Source organism: Mustela nigripes, chromosome 2 (assembly GCF_022355385.1).
Source record: "Mustela nigripes isolate SB6536 chromosome 2, MUSNIG.SB6536, whole genome shotgun sequence".
NCBI classification, from domain to species: domain Eukaryota; kingdom Metazoa; phylum Chordata; class Mammalia; order Carnivora; family Mustelidae; genus Mustela; species Mustela nigripes.
This window is the reverse complement of record NC_081558.1, coordinates 25,911,085-25,928,702: the sequence shown is the minus strand read 5'-3', so window position 1 is coordinate 25,928,702 and position 17,618 is coordinate 25,911,085. Positions and strand designations below refer to the sequence as shown.

General features: G+C 36.6%; 1 protein-coding gene across 1 annotated transcript in view; it reads left to right on the top strand.

Annotated features, from left to right (window-relative positions):
* Window positions 1–17,618, top strand: part of DNAH12 (dynein axonemal heavy chain 12) — a 209,709-nt gene that overhangs the window by 53,179 nt on the left and 138,912 nt on the right. Inside the window, exons 17-24 of the mRNA XM_059387847.1 lie at window positions 1,941–2,126; window positions 2,917–3,117; window positions 5,089–5,283; window positions 6,737–6,858; window positions 6,952–7,234; window positions 9,860–9,979; window positions 10,436–10,592; window positions 10,828–11,000. Of these exons, the coding sequence (XP_059243830.1) occupies window positions 1,941–2,126; window positions 2,917–3,117; window positions 5,089–5,283; window positions 6,737–6,858; window positions 6,952–7,234; window positions 9,860–9,979; window positions 10,436–10,592; window positions 10,828–11,000 (1,437 nt within the window). The remainder of the gene's footprint in view (window positions 1–1,940; window positions 2,127–2,916; window positions 3,118–5,088; window positions 5,284–6,736; window positions 6,859–6,951; window positions 7,235–9,859; window positions 9,980–10,435; window positions 10,593–10,827; window positions 11,001–17,618) is intronic.

Sequence of the window (17,618 nt, the reverse complement as noted above, 5' to 3'; positions counted from 1 at the left end):
TTATATTTTATTTATTTATTTGACAGAGTGAGATCACAAGTAGGCAGTGAGGCAGATGGAGGGAGGGGGGGAAGCAGGCTCCCTGCTGAGCAGAGAGCCCAATGCAGGGCTTGATTACAGGACCCTGAGAATGACTCAAAGGCAGAGGCTTAACCCACTGAGCCACCCAGGTGCCCCTAAACTTTAAAATATTAAACAAAATTTATCCCTAGGTACTTTATTTTATTGTTGTTATGGTAAATTGGTCTTTTTTGTTAATTATATATAGTAATGGCTTATATACAGTATTTTAAAAAAATTTTCCTTATATTAATTTAATATCCAGTCATTGTACATAGACAATAATCTGTGAACAATGTCAGGTTTTTTTTCCCCATTATACCCTCTAGGTCCATCCATGTTGCAAATATATGATCTTATTCTTTTTTTTTTAATTAATTTTTTATTTTTTATAAACATATATTTTTATCCCCAGGGGTACAGGTCTGTGAATCACCAGGTTTACACACTTCACAGCACTCACCAAAGCACATACCCTCCCCAATGTCCATAATCCCACCCCCTTCTCCCAAACCCCCTCCCCCCAGCAACCCTCAGTTTGTTTTGTGAGATTAAGAGTCACTTATGGTTTGTCTCCCTCCCAATCCCATCTTGTTTCATTTATTCTTCTCCTACCCACTTAAGCCCCCATGTTGCATCACCACTTCCTCATATCAGAGAGATCATATGATAGTTGTCTTTCTCTGCTTGACTTATTATTCTTTTTTTTTTTTTCAGAGAGAGAGTATACACACTTGTGTGAGTTGGGGGGGATGGACGGAGGGAGAAGAGAGAGAGAAGAACCCTAAGCATGCTCCATGCCCAGCACAAAGTGTGCTTTGAGGTTCTATCTCAAAACCTTGAGATCATGGCCTGACCCAAAATCAAGAGTTGGAGGCTTAACTGACTGAGCCACCCAGGGGCCCTGATCCCATTCTTTTTTATGGCTGAATAATATTCCATTATATGTATACCACATCCTCTTTCATTCATCAGTTGAATAGACACTTAGATTGTTTCCATGTCTTGGCTATTATAAATAATACTGAAGTAAACATGGTGTGCATATATCTTTTTGAATTCATATTTTTGTTTTCTTTGGGTAGTTTTGCTTTTTAAAATTTCTCTTCCCTGTAACTTTTATTTGCTTATATTACTTCACTGGCTTGGAGACTCAATAGAGTGTACATTAGAAGTAGTAATAATAGGTATGTTTATCTTGTTCTTGATTTTAAAGAAAATTAAGGAGGGCATGAGTTGTAATGAGCACTGGGTGTTATATACAACTAATGAATCATTGAACACTATATCAAAAACTAATGATTTACCATATTTTGGCTAATTGAACATAATAATAAAAAGAACTTTAAAAAATAAAGAAAATGTTCTAATGTCAGTATCAAGAATGATAAACTAGGTATTTTCACTTGGTAGTTAATTTTCACTTCTAAACAGAAGTTACATTTTGGCATTTTGGTGCAGACTTTTCCCCCTTTTATGTTATGTGTGTATATGCGTGTATTTATAACTATATATTATGTTACATGTTTCTACATATAATATATAGAACAACTTGTGTTTCTATAATAATACCACAGTTTTAATTAACATAGTCTAATCATATAGTTTGATATCAGATAGATTATTTACCCCTCTCCTTTTTGCTCTTAAAATTTTCTAGGCTATTTCTAAATGTTTATTTATGCAGATGAACTTTAGAATCATTTTGTTAGTTTCCCTTCTCCTCTAAAATCTAATCAGGATTTTGACTGGACTCATCAAATATGTCAAATAATTTCAAGAACTGTAGCCTTTACACTAATGAGGCTTTATCTATAAAATCTATGTGTGCATGACAGTCAAAAAGAGAGACTCATTATTATTTATATTTTCACCTTTAGGATTATATCCCTACTGTCTCTATCCTGTGCAACCCAGGAATGAGACCTCGTCACTGGAAGCAGATATCAGAAATTGTAGGCTATGACTTGACTCCAGACTCTGGAACTACTCTGAGAAAAATTTTAAAATTAAACCTTACACCATACTTGGAAAAATTTGAAGTGATAAGTGCAGGTGCAAGCAAGGTAAATATGAAGATCAACCAAAAATCATTTATTTGAAAGGTCATTTATGTGATGAGTTTGTTAATCAAATGATCATAGTTTTTGCTGGGGTTGAGTGTATAGTACTGGATAGTAGTGGGAGGAGATGAAGGAACACAATGGGAGACCACTCTTTTTTCCCCCCATGAAGTGTATACTTTTATACTACTTCTTCGTAGGAAATCCAGACTAGAAATGTCTCCTTTGACTTTTTAATGTGTGTGTTTGTCATGTGATGTGTATGTATTCTAGTAGAACAAGTATGGCTTTCTAGGGTTCTTGAAATATACAGGAAGTATCTTCAGACTATATCTTATAGAAAGGCTACTTCCCAGAAAGTTCAACACGTATTTTAGTCTAGTGTCTACCTAATAAAGATTTTATTTATTTACTTGAAAGACTGAGATCACAAGTAGGAAGAGAAGCAGGCAGAGAAAGAGGAGGGGAAGGAGGCTCCCCGCCGAGCAGAGAGCTCGCCCTGAGCCAAAGGCAGAGCCTTTAACCCACTGAGCCACCCAGGCACCCCAGTGTCTACTTTAATACTGACAGTAGTAGTTTTCTTAAAGTGAATTTTTCTTAAATTACACTATTTTTCTTAGGAATCTTTAAACTGTTTGAGAAACCCTTTTAACCTAAAGAGAGTTATAGTGTCTTATACTAAGAAAATGACCGTGTAATTCATCCAGTGCTTACTGAATTTACCAGGGCAAGTTGATACAGTATATAAGACTTTTCTTTGCCATCCCCTTCTTTCTCCTTTTCTCCCTTTTAGGAATTTTCATTAGAGAAAGCCCTGCATACAATGATGGGAACCTGGGATGACATTGCTTTTCACATAAGTCCGTATCGTGATACTGGAGTTTCTATTCTTTCTTCAGTGGATGAGATTCAGGCTCTCCTTGATGATCAAATTATAAAAACTCAGACAATGAGAGGCTCACCTTTCATCAAACCATTTGAAAAAGAGATCAAGGCATGCTAAATATGATAACTTCTGGTCATTTATAAAAATTGTTACCTTATTATGTATGTATTCTTGTGGGAATAAGCTTGTTGGATAGATTTGGTGACATACAGGAACAGATATTTAAAATTAATGTGAAGCCTTATAGAACAGATCTGAGACATTAACTCTAATAATTTTGAAAAGAACAAATTTTTTATTAGAAAAAAACTTGGAGGGGCACATATTGTCTGGAGTACTGGGTGTGATGCATAAACAATGAATCTTGGAACACTGGAAAAGTAAAATAGAGTAAAAAAAAAAACCACAGAAATTCCCCAATGACAGTGATAGACTTGGAAGGAAAAGAGTTGGTACTACTGATTCTAACTTTAGATAGTCTAGACACTGTTTCATTCTTGTAACTTGTAATGAAGTTCTATATACTATACTTTAGCTATATTTGTAAACAACAAGCTTGAGAGTCCTTTAGAATAATTAATGAATTATGGTCCACTTGATATAAAAACAAATTATATTTGAGGCTATAAGATTATTTCATATTCTTATAATTGATATAGGTAGATACAGAAAGCAAACACAAATTATAATAATAGCATCATGGCTAGTATCAAAATTCTAATTGGGGGCTATATAAAATGGGGGAAAAGACAGACAACAAATGGATGCTTCCCTTGATATTTATAGCCCCTACTCTAGAGGCTTTACATTTATTAAACCATCTAACCCCCATAACAGGTGTTCAAGATGGGCAATGTTTTCTGTACTCAGAGATAAGGACCAAGCCATAGGAAGATAGGTAATTTACCCACATTTACCCAGGTAATAATTGACAAAACTAGGATTCAAACTGAGGTAGTCTGGTTTTAATTTGAACATAAATAGTTCTCCATAGAAGACCTTGGCTCTCAGTAATTTGGAGAAGATGGAGTAGTGTTCTTTCAAAAGGACCTAATGCTACACATTTTCCCATAAACCAAGCTGGTCTGCTTCTTCTGATAAGATATTATGTCTTCTGTAGAATTTTCTTATTTAACAAGAGAGAATTTATGAAAAAATTTAAAAGCTCTAAGAGCTTTTAAAACAATAAAAACAAGAGACCTAATTTCTTGACACATAGAATATAGGCCATATATTTAAGAACAAAAGAAATCGTATAATGATCTTCAGCTAGTGAAATATCTTGTCAATTCTAGAAGACCTATGAGACTAAGGGGACCTGTTTCCTTGTCCCCCCTCCTGCCCCCCTCAAAGTTGTGTTAATGTAGAGTCGGATTTCCCAACCTGGTACTAATAACATGTTGCACTCAATAATTCTTTGTCATGGGGGCTGTCTTGTACATGTTAGGAAGTTTGGCGATGTTCCTGGCCTCTACCCATGAGATATTAGTAGTACCTTCACCCCTCAGTTGTGACAAATTAAAATATCTCCACACATTGTCAAATGTCCCTTGGGGTGGAAGGCAAAATAGCCCCTGGGTTGATAAGCACTGTTGTACAGCAGGACTTTTCTGGATGATTTTCAGGCTTGGAATCATTCCCTAAAGATAAAGAAATTGGTCTAGATAGCTATAGTCATTTCCTATGGTGAGTTCCAATGACTTAGGAAAACCTGGGACTTCCTAGAGTTTTTCTAAATCCATGTGATACCCATAAATGACCTTGAGCTGTTTGGCATTGATTTAAAAATAACAGTAAATTTTAAGTAAATATTCCATGCTGTAATTTTTTAAAAAGATTTTATTTATTTATTTGTCAGAGAGAGAGCAAGCATAGGCAGGGGGAGTAGCAGGCAGAGGGAGGAACAGGCTCCCAGCTGATCAAGGAGTCTGATGTAGAACTTGATCCCAGGACCCCAGGATTATGACTTGGGCTGAAGGCAGACACTTAACTGACTGAGCCTTCCAGGTGTTCCTCCTTGTTGTAATTTATGGCTTTTATTTAATAACTGGAATTTAGTATGGTGTGCTTTTCATTAAGGCCTGGGAGGACCGCTTGATTCGAATACAAGAAACGATTGATGAATGGTTAAAAGTACAAGCTCAGTGGCTGTACTTGGAGCCCATATTTTGTTCTGAGGATATCATGCAACAGATGCCAGAAGAAGGGCGTCAGTTTCAGACAGTAGACAGACATTGGAGAGATATCATGAAGTTCTGTGCAAAAGATCCAAAGGTGAAGTCTTTATTTTCTCTTACAAATAAAGGGAACCTTTAACTGTGGTTATTCAAAAGCATCTGACTCTTTTTTTCTGATTACAAAAGCAAAACCTGCTCATTGTATACAAACTTAAAAGTTCAGAAAAATAGAAGAAAGTGCAAAGCATTAAGATAATTTTACTTTTCAATTCATACAATACACTACTTATAACTCTAATGGTGCAGCTGCCTCAAATGCATATTTAACTCATTTGACTGCGATAGATACTCACAGCTATTCTTCTCTTGTAAAATAAACTAAAATAAGAAGAGGAAGGGGATGGACAGAGAGAAAGAGAAAGGGAGGAAGAATGAATATAGGTGATTCACTTGACATTCTACTCAATGACTTTATATGCTTGGGAGCAATAGAAATATAGGATCTGCTGTTCTCTCAGTTGACCTCACTTGCTACGTGTCTCTCCTAGTGAGTATAGCACCTTGTCAAGTGTGTTCTCATGTTGAAAGACAGACTATGTATTTTTCATACACAAAGTACTCATAGTTGAAAGATATATATTCACTTTTTAAATCTGGGTTTCAACCTACAATGTAACAATTTATTTCAATGCTGGATGAAAATTAGCCATGCTGGACTTAGTGAGAGTCAATAATATGCTCAAACTATGAGTTCCAAGGATTTTGCCTTACACAGTGATCTTAGAACCTTTGTGAAACACGATTTCTGGTAGATCAGAAGTCAGCAACTTTTTTCTGCGAAGGAGCAGGCAGTAAATATTTTAGACTTTGTGGGACATACAGTCTTTTTGCAACTACTCAATTCTACCACTGTTGTGGGGAGAAAGCAGCCAGAGACAGTATGTTACTAAACGGATGTGTCTGTGGTATAATAAAACTTTCTGGACAGTGACATTTTATGTGCCATGAAATGTGATTTTTCTTTTTCATTTTTTATCCTTTTAAAAGTGTAAAAATTCTTAGCTCATTCGTCTGGCAGCAGAGTGCATTCATCTATCAAAACATCAAGTTGTACACCTTAAATAAATACAATTTTTATTTGTCAATTGTAACTTATAAAGCTGAAAAAAAAAGACTAGTAGCAAGTCAGATTTAACCTGTGGGATATAGTTCACCAACTTATACTGTAGATTGTTCACAGTTGACAGCTGTAAATGTGAAAATTAAACCACACACCAACCTAATGGACTTTTCCCACATCATTCAGAAGAATATATGAGAAATGAAATATGCATGACAATTATAACTTCTCATTTGTAACTTGCATCCTTGGTTAAGACTATTTCTGATTTATTGAATTATAATAATTTTAAATGACAAAATATTTTACAACAATTTTCATAAGCCTTTCGACATTTCAACATTTTTGACATATACAATAGACTAATGCTTGGGATTTGCAGTTATATCTGGTATATAAGTGCTGACCTGAACGAATGTGTATCTTTTAGGTTCTTGCTGCTACTTCTCTAACAGGTTTATTGGAAAAACTGCAGAACTGCAACGAACTTTTGGAGAAAATTATGAAAGGGCTTAATGCATATCTTGAAAAAAAACGGCTTTTCTTCCCTCGGTATGATGGGTAATTAATTGTGCTATAACTAAAGCCATTTTCTGATACATGATGAAGGAGAACTAAAACATTTTGTATTTTCATGTTTTCTAGTTTTTTCTTCTTATCTAATGATGAAATGTTAGAGATTTTGTCAGAGACCAAAGATCCACTTAGAGTTCAGCCTCATTTAAAAAAATGCTTCGAGGGCATTGCTAAGTTGGAATTCCTTCCTAATTTGGACATTAAGGCCATGTATAGCTCTGAAGGGGAGCGAGTGGAACTGATTGCCCTCATTTCCACATCTGCAGCGCGAGGTGCTGTGGAAAAGTGGCTCATTCAAGTGGAAGATTTAATGCTCCGGAGTATTCATGATGTGATCGCGGCAGCCCGGCTGGTGCGTTTCCAAAGATTTAATTTCAGGAACACCCTGTGTTCCACAAGTGCTTTCTTTTTAGGAGGTTTTGAATTTGTGTTGGTAAATTACTATTTATGGTTCTTATTATTTTAAGCCATTTATTATTTTTTTACTCTTTGTTTCTAACATTATTAAGATAATGATATTAGTAAGAATTGATAATATGTGATTGAGTGCTATAAAGGACAAAAGGTTTTATGAGATGAGAAAGTATAAGGTATATATAATTTAGAATGGAGGGGGTGTTTCTAGTGATAGGCTCTTACAGAGAGTGAGATTGAAAGTGAGACCCAAAGTAGGAATTAACGAGATAAAGAGCAAAGGGAAGAGCATTCAGGTATCTTGTGTATAGAGCCTGGGGTCAGAAAGAACCTCAGACAGGGGTGTGAAATCCATGATCTGCTGTTTATACCTTAGATACTCAAAATGAGATAAACAAACATTAATAGAGGGTATATAATATATGAAAGAAATGTAACACTGAAGTACGACATGTACCTTACTTATGCCGATCCAATTAACTTAATCTTGAATAATTAAATTCAGTATATTTCTGTCTTTAGGAACACAAATGAACAGTTATGTAGTAAAAAAAAAAAAAAAAAAAAAAGGCATTGCAGCCTTTTAAAATCCAGCAACTCACTTTATGTGAGTGAGGTATCCCCTTTCTTTCACCCCATGAAGCTCATCTTATTGCAGTGGCTATTCTATTCAGCTTTAATATTCCTGCAAATAAATCTTGGCTTTTTCTCTTCTTTTTCTATTTATGATTCCAAACAGATTAAAACATGTAGGAAAAAAATCCAACATTATCCATGAAAGTATTTCATAATTAGTATAGAAATTTACCTTCTGTGTGTCTATAAATGACTCATCCATTTTTTGAAACTTCTCCTTCTTTGAAACTTGTCATTTGTTTTTATTTCTAAATGTTGCTAATAAAATGTATTTAAGTAATATATTTATATCTTTATGTTTAACATTGTTTTATCTAATGGTGTTATTGTATTAAAAATACAGTTCCCATTAGTGTCAACTTCAAATTTTGTTCTGTAGCTTTTTCAATTTATAACTTGTATCTCTATTATTACTTGAAGCAAGTAATTTTTCTATTATTTTTTTCTTTTTTTGTTTTTAAAGATTTTATTTACTTATTTGATAGAGACACAGCGAGAGAGGGAACACAAGCAAGGGTGTGGGAGAGGGAGAAGCAGGCTTCCCGCTGAGTGGGGAGCCCAATGTTGGGCTCAATCCCAGGACCCTGGGATCATGACCTGAGCAAAGGCAGACGCATAATGACTGAGCCACCCAGGCGCCCATGAAGCTTGTTATTTTTTTAGGAGATTAAACTCCACCCTCAATCTATTTAAATACATTTTGAACATAAAAAGTTAGAAAAAAATGAGAATATAATTTGAACTCAAAAGCACAGATTGTTAAATTATTTATAATTCAAAAAATATATAATTAAAAAAAAGATTTTATTTATTTATTTGAAAGAGAGGCAGTGAGAGAGAGCATGAACGAGGAGAAGGTCAGAGGGAGAAGCAGACTCCCTGTGGAGGTGGGAGCCCGATGCGGGACTCGCTCCTGGGACTCCGGGATCATGACCTGAGCTGAAAGCAGTTGTCCAACCAACTGAGCCACCCAGGCGTCCCAACAAATATATAATATTTCGGAAGATTTTATTTATTTGACAGAGCAAGAGCGAGAGCAGGAACACAAGCAGGGGGAGTGGGAGAGGAGAAGCAGGCTTCTCGATGAGTAGGCAGCCCAATGTGGAGCTCAGTCCCAGGACCCTTGGATCATGACCTGAGCCAAAGACAGATGCCTAAGGACTGAGCCACCCAGGCACCCCTATTATTGTTCGAATTATATACTCTGGTCATATAAGTTTTAGAAAAGCTATAGATAAATCCTACAAGGGTCCTAGCTACTAATCAGTTTTCCACTAGATTATATAATCTCCTTTTCAATTAAATCAGCATCAATATATAATCTATTAAACCAATTTTTTTTTACAGATTGATAAATCCCTTACATTTCATTATAATAGAAGTGATATGTATTCTGTATAGAAAGCTTGACAACTCCCTATAGCAAAGTAGCATAAAAACGTATAAAATTGGGACACTTGGGTGGCTGCGTCGTTAAGCGTCTGCTTCCGCTCAGGTCATGATCCCAGAATCCTGGGATCAAGTCCCGCATGAGACTCCGTGTTCAGTGGGAAGACTGCTTCTCCCTCTTCCACTCCCCCTGCTTGTGTTCCTTCTCTTGCTGTGTCTTTCTTTGTCAAACAAATAAATAAAATCTTTAAAAATATATAGAAATAAACTTCTGGAATAATCAACAATCACATTTTTCCAGATATAACTGATTATTAACATATTAGTGTTCATTTTACTACTCTTTTATGAATAAACAAATGATTTAAAAAGCAATTTATTACAATTTTTCTTTTAAATAGTCATCTGGAAATTTTCATAACTATGTGATATTCTAGCCTATAAATATATCAAGTGTTGTATTTCCCCATTATTAGACATTTAGCTTTTTATTCCTTTCATAATCTTTTAAAGTTAGAAATGCATTTTAATTGTTCAGGCATATCCAGAATCTGCAAGAAAAGACTGGGTTCGAGAGTGGCCTGGCCAAGTTGTACTCTGTGTTTCTCAAATGTTCTGGACTTCTGAGACACAGGAAGTTATAAGTGGTGGGACAGAGGTAAAGCATTTATTTATTTATTTGTTTATTTAGAGAGCGCATATGCAGGGGAGGGGCAGAAGGAAGAGGGAGAATCTTAGGCATGCTCCATACCCAGTATGGAGTCTGAAATACAGCTCGATCTTACAACCCTGAGATCAAACCTGAGCCGAAATCAAGAGTCGAATGCTTAACCAACTGAGCTACCCAGGTAGCCCAAAGCAATTTTTTGTATACATATAGCATTCTTTTCTACTGCTATGTTTCTTAGTTACCTTATCTATTTTTGTAAAGGCAGTCTTCCCATCTGTTTATACATCTAGCATTAAAATTATAGTTATTTGGAAACTTGTTCTGAGTATTTTATGAAGCTTAGACAAACTCATTCTGTTCTAGAATTCATTTCTATATCAAGATATCAAGTCAGAATTGTTTTGTAAAAGAGTATATAAGTTTAATTGCTTTTTTATTTTGTAGGCATTAAAGAAATACTATAAGGAACTTCAGAATCAACTAAATGATATTGTAGAGCTGGTAAGGGGAAAACTGTCGAAGCAGACCAGGATTACTCTGGGAGCTTTGGTTACAATTGATGTCCATGCCAGAGATGTGGTCATGGACATGATTGAAATGGGTATGTAACTCTTCTCTGTAATGTTAAAGATAAAATATTAATAGCTTCTAGAAACCAAGTTTTATACTATATGTTGTTTTCACTCTCAAGAGAATTTAATTTACATGATTCTGGCTATAAATTAGAAAGCAAATTATTTTAATATCTGCTGTTACAAAAAATGATAGGATACCTATTTTTCAAATTATTTTTCCATTTCAGGATTATGTGTCTTGTTTTACCTTATTCTTTCTAGGTGTCTCCCATGATACAGATTTCCAGTGGCTTGCTCAGCTTCGATATTATTGGGAATTTGAAAATGCTCGAGTTCGTATCATTAATTGCAATGTAAAATATGCTTATGAGTATCTTGGTAACTCACCTCGACTTGTCATTACACCTTTAACTGACAGGTGTTACAGAACACTGGTATGCATTTAAATTATTTTGATTCATACATTAAAATTACTTTTTCGTTTGTGTCATACTTTTTTTAAAAAGAGATTTTATTTAATTATTTGACTGAGCGAGACACAGTGAGAGAGAGAACACAGGCAGGGGGAGTGGGAGAGGGAGAAGCAGGCTTCCCGCTGAGCAGGGAGCCTGTTGCAGGGCTCAATCCCAGGACCCGGGATCAGGACCTGAGCTGAAGGCAGATGCTTAATGACTGAGCCACCCAGGTGCCCCTGTTGTCATACTTTCTTATCCAAATTTAACATGGCTATCCTCATTTTATTCTCTTTAAAAATTTTTTTTGTTAACATATAATGTATTATATGTTTCAGGATTACAGCTCTATGATTCATCAGTCTTACACAATTCACAGCATTCACCATAGCACCTACCCTCCCCAGTGTCTATCACCTAGCCACCCCCATCCCTCCCACAATCCACCCCCTGCACTGCACTCCAGCAACCCTTCCACTCCAGCAACCCTCAGTTTTGTTCCTGAAATTATGGGTTTCTTATGATTTGTCTCCCTCTCTGGTTTCATCTTGTTTCATTTTGCCCCTCCCTTCCCCTATGATCTTCTGTCTTGTTTCTCAAATTCCTCGTATCAGTGAGATCATATGATAATTGTTTTTCTCTGATTGATTTATTTCACTTAGCATAATACCCTCTAATTCCAACCACATCATTGCAAATGGCAAGATTTCATTTTTTTTTTGAAGGCTACAAAATATTCGACTGTATATGTATACCACATCGTCTTTATCCATTCATCTGTTGATGGACATGTAGGCTCTTTCCATAGTTTGGCTATTGTGGACGTTGCTGCTATAAACATGTAGATGCCTGTGCCCCTTTCGATTCCCACATTTGTATCTTTGGTGTAAATACCCAGTTGTGCAATTGCTGGGTCATAGGGTAGCTCTATTTTCAACTTCCTCCATACTGTTTTCCAAAGTGGCTGCACCAGCTTGCATTCCCACCAACAGTGAAGGAGGGTGCCCCTTTCTCCGCATCCTCGCCAATACCTGTCATTTCCCGACTTGTTAATTTTAGCCATTGTGACTGGCGTGAGGTGATATTTCATTGTGATTTTGATTTGTATTTCCCTGATGCTGAATGATGTTGTGAGCACTTTTTTATGCGTCTGTTGGCCATTTGGATGTCTTCTTTGCAGAAATGTCTGATCATGTCCTCTACCCATTTCATGAATGGATTATTTGTTCTTAGAGTGTTGGGTTTGATAAGTTCTTTATAGATTTTGGATACTAGCCTTTTATCTGATAAGACATTTTCAAATATCTTCTCCCATTCTGTTGGTTGTCTTTTGGTTTTGTTGATTGTTTCCTTTGCTGTGCAAAAGCTTTTGATCTTGATGAAGTCCCAATAGTTCATTTTTGCCCTTGCTTCCCTTATCTTTGCAATGTTTCTAGGAAGAAGTTGCTGTGGTTGAGGCCAAAAGAGGTTGCTGCCTATGTTCTCCTCAAGGATATTGATGGATTCCTATCTCACACTGAGGTCTTTCATCCATTTTGAGACTATTTTTGTGTGTGGTACAAGGAAATGGTCCAGTTTCATTCTTCTGCATGTGGCTGTCCAATTTTCCCAACACTATTTGTTGAAGAGACTGTCTTTTTTCCACTGGGCATTATTTCCTGCTTCATCGAAGATTAGTTGACCATAAAGTTGAGGGTCCATTTCTGGGCTCTCTATTCTGTTCCATTGATCTATGTGTCTGTTTTTTTTGCCAGAATCATACTGTCTTGATGTGATGACAGCTTTGTAATAGAGCTTAAAGTATGGAATTGTGATGCACCCAGCTTTGGTTTTCTTTTTCAACATTCCTCTGGCTATGTGAGGTCTTATCTGGTTCCATACAAATTTTAGGACTATTTGTTCCATTTCTTTAAAAAAGTTGAGGATATTTTGATAGGGATTGCATTAAATGTGTAGATTGCTCTAGGTAGTATGGACATTTTCACAATATTCGTCTTCCAATCCATGAGCATGGAACATTTCTCCATTTCTTTGTGTCTTACTCAATTTCTTTCATGAGTATTCTATAGTTTTCTGAGTACAGATCCTTTACCTCTTTGGTTATATTTATTCCTAAGTGTCTTATGATTTTGGGTGCAATTATAAATGGGTTCAACTCCTTAATTTCTCTTTGTTCTGTCTTGCTGTTTGTGTATAGAAATGCAACTGATATCTTTGCATTGATTTTATATCCTGACAATTTACTCAATGCTTTTGTGAGTTCTAGCAGTTTGGGGGTAGAATCTTTTGGGTTTTCAACATAAAGTATGATATCATCTGCAAAGAATGAGAGTTTGACTTTTTCTTTTTTTTTAAGATTTTATTTATTTATTTGATAGACAGAGACCACAAGTAGGCAGAGAGGCAGGCAGAGAGAGAGGGAAGCAGGCTCCCTGCCGAGCAGAGAGCCCGATGCGGGACTTGATCCCAGGACCCTGAGATCATGACCTGAGCCGAAGGCAGCGGCTTAATCCACTGAGCCACCCAGGCGCCCTCATAATAAATTCTTATAATTGTTTGTATTTCTTCGGTATTGGTTGTGATCTCTCCTCTTTCATTCATGATTTTATTAATTTGGGTTCTTTCTCTTTTCTCTTTGATAAGTCTGGCTAAGGGTTTATCAATCTTATTAATCCATTCAAGGAACCAGCTTCTACATCTGTTGATCTGTTCTCCTGTTCTTTTGGTTTCTTTTTCATTGGTTCCTATTCTGACCTTTATTATTTCTCTACTCCTGCTGGGTTTAGGCTTTCTTTGCTGTTCTTTCTCCAGCTCCTTTAGTAAGGTATGGGGTTAGGTTGTATATTTAAGACCTTTCTTGTTTCTTGACAAAGACTTATATTGCTATCTCCTTCCCTCTGAGGACCCTTTGATCCATCCTAAAGATTTTGAACAGTTGTGTTTTCATTTTCACGATTTTTAAAAATTCTTCTTTAACTTCCTGGTTGACCTATTCATTCTTTAGTAGGATGCTCTTTAGCCTCTATGTATTTGAGTTCTTTCCAACTTTCCTCTTGTGATTGAGTTCCAGTTTCAAAGCATTGTGATCTTAAAATATGCAGGGAATGACCCAATCTTTTGGTACTGGTTGAGACCTGATTTGTGACCCAGAAATTGATCTATTCTGGAGAATGTTCCATGTGCACTAGAGAAGAATGTGTATTCTGTAGTTTTGGGATGGAATGTTCTAAATATATCTGTGATGTCCATCTGGTCCAGTGTGTCATTTAAGGCCTTTATTTCCTTGTTGATCTTTTGCTTAGGTGATCTGTCCATTTCAGTAGGGGGGGTGTTAAAGTCACCTACTATTATTGTGTTATTGTCAATGTGTTTCTTTGATTTTGTTATTAATTTGTTTATATAATTGGCTGCTCCATGTTAGGGGCATAAATATTTAAAATTGTTAGCTCTTCTTGTTGGACAGACCCTTTATGTATGATATAGTGTCCTTCCTCATCTCTTATTATAGTCTTTGGTTTAAAATTTAATTTGTTGGGGTGCCTGCGTGGCTCCATCATTAAGCATCTACCTTGGCTCAGGTCATGATTGAGGTCATGATCCCAGGGTCCTGGGAGTGAGCCCTGCATTGGGCTCTCTGCTCAGTGGGGAGCCTGCTTCTCCCTCTCCCACTCCCCCTATTTGTGTTCCCTCTCTTGCTGTGTCTGTCTCTGTGAAGTAAATAAAATCTTTTTAAAAAATCTAATTTGTCTGATATAAGGATTGCCACCTCAGCTTTCTTTTGATGTCCGTTAGTCTGGTAAATGTTTTTTCACCCCCTCACTTTAAATCTGGAGGTGTCTTTGGGTGTAAAATGAGTCTCCTGCAGACAGCATATCAGTGGGTCTTGTTTGTTTGTTTTAATCAAATCTGATACCCTTTGTCTTTTGATTGGGACATTTACCCCATTTATATTCAGGCTAACTTTTGAAAGATTTGAATTTAGTGGTACTGTATTGCCTGTAAGGTGTCACTGTATATTGTCTTTGTTCCCTTCTGGTCTATGTTACTTTTAGGCTTTCTCTTTGCTTAGAGGACCCCTTTCAATATTTCCTGGAGGATTGGTTTGGTGTTTGCAAATTCTTTTAGTTTCTGTTTGTCCTGGAAGCTTTTTATCTCCTTCTATTTTCAATGACAGGCTAACAGGATATAGTATTCTTGGCTGCAAATTTTCTTGTTTAGTGCTCTGAATATATCATGTTAGTCCTTTCTGGCTTGCCAGGTCTCTGTGGATAGGTTTGCTGCCAATCTCATGTTGTAGATTACAGATCTCTTGTCCCCAAGCAGCTTGCTTTCAGGATTTTCTCTTTGTCTCTGAGACTTGTAAGTTTTACTATTGATGATGAGGTGTTGACCTATTTTTTATTGATTTTGACGGGGGGTTCTCTGTGCCTCCTGGATTTTGATGCCCATTTCCTTTCCCAAATTAGGGAAGTTCTCTCCTATAATTGCTCCAATATACCTTCTGCCCCTCTCTTTCTTCTCTTTCTGGGATCCCAATTATTCTTATATTGTTTTGTCTTATGGTATCACTTATTTCTAAATTCTCCTCTCATGATCCAGTAGCTGTTTATCTCTCTCCCTCTCTCTCTCAGCTTCTTTATTCTCTATCACTTGGTCTTCTATGTCACTAATTCTCTCTTCTACCTCATTTATCCAGCAGTAAGAGCCTCCATTTTTTATTGCACCTCATTAATAGCCTTTTGGCTTTTGACTTGGTTAGATTTTAGTTCTTTTATTTCTTCAGAAAGAGATTCTCTAGTATCTTCAATGCTTTTTTCAAGTTCTGTTAGTGTCTTTATAATTGTCATTCTGAACTCTATTTCCAACATCTTACTAATGTCCATATTGGTTAGGTCCCTGGCAATCCGTTCTGCCTCTTTCCCCCCACCCTTTTTTGGGAGGTTAGTTTTTTCATTTTGTCATTTTTGTCCAGAGAAGAACAGATGAATGAGAGAACAAAATGCTAAAAGGGTAACAACAACCCATAAAAATATACATTAAACAAAGAAGAGACCCAAAACTGGGGGGGGGGGGGGGGAGAAAGGGAAAAAAAGGAAAGAAAAAGAAAAAAGAATATGATCAGGCTGGTGTATAGAAGAGAGCTACACACTAGATTTTGGATGTATTTTGGTCTGTTAGAAGAAACTACTTCCCAAAATTTTAAAGAAAGAAAAACTTATATATATATATATATATATATATATATATATATATATACATATATTTTTTTTAAAAAAAGGGTAAATGTGAATAAAGGATGGAATATGATTGTAGAGATGAAAATTTAAAAAGATTTTAAAAAAGGAATTGATAAGTTGGTTGAAAAAAGAAAGAAAAAATTTAAACTTTTTTTTTTAAGATTTTATTTATTTATTTGACAGATAGAGATCACAAGTAGGCTGAGAGGCAGGCAGAGAGAGAGGAGAAAGCAGCCTCCCTGCTGAGCAGAGAGCCAGACGTAGGGCCCAATCCCAGGACCCTGGAATCATGACCCAAGCTGAAGGCAGAGGCCTTAACCACTGAGCCACCCAGGCACCCCCAGAAAGGAAAAAATTAAAAAAAAAAAAGGAAAGGAGAGAATGTGATCAGGTGGGACACTAGAACAAAGCTATACGCTAGATTTTGGTCTGTTTAAAGAAACTGTATCCTGGGATGCCTGGGTGGCTTAGTGGGTTAAAGCCTTTGTCTTTGGTTCAGGTCATGATCCCAGGGTCCTGGGATCGAGCCCCACATTGGGCTCTCTGCTCAGCAGGTGAGCCTGCTTCCTCCTCTCTCTCTGCCTACTTGTGATTTCTGTCTGGCAAATAAATAAATAAATAAATAAAGTCTTTTAAAAAAATAAACTGTATCCTAAAATCTTAAAGAAAGAAAAACTTCTGTATATACACAAAAAGTAAGGTTAAATAAAATGAAGGGTAGAACCCGACTGTAAAAATGAAAATTAAATAATATTTTAAAAAAGGAATTGATAAGATGTTAGTTAAAACAGGAAAGAAGAAATTTTTTTTAAAAAATAGAAAAAAAAATTAAAAAATTAACTTTGAAAGACTGAAGAATCATGGGGAAAAAGCCATGTGTGCTGTATTCCCCCAGCACTGGTGTTTTCAATTCTCATTTATCAGTAGACTTGGTCTTGGCTGGATGGTCTTGCTAATCTTCTGGGGGGTGTGGGGGCCTGTTGCTGTGATTCTCCCATGTCTTTGCCTGTGGTGGAATTGCACTGCCCTTGCCAGAGGCCAGGCTAATCAATCTGCTTGGGTTTGCTCTCATTAGCTTTTGTTCATTGAATGCTTTCTCTATAGCTCTGGAAGACAGGAATGAAAATGGTGGCCTCCCAATCTCCGGCCAGGAGGGTCCAAGAGCTTGGGGCACCACTCCTCAGTTTTCCCAGAGAAAAGCAGTCAATCACTCCTGTCTCCCTGGTCTCTGGCTGCACTCCATGCTCACCTGGCTTGTGACCAAGCATTTCTATATCTGGCTCATGGCCCTATTTAGAGTCTCCAAACCAAGCCAAATCCTGTGGCAGGCTCCCACACCCCTCCTCTGGGGGAGTATAGGGAG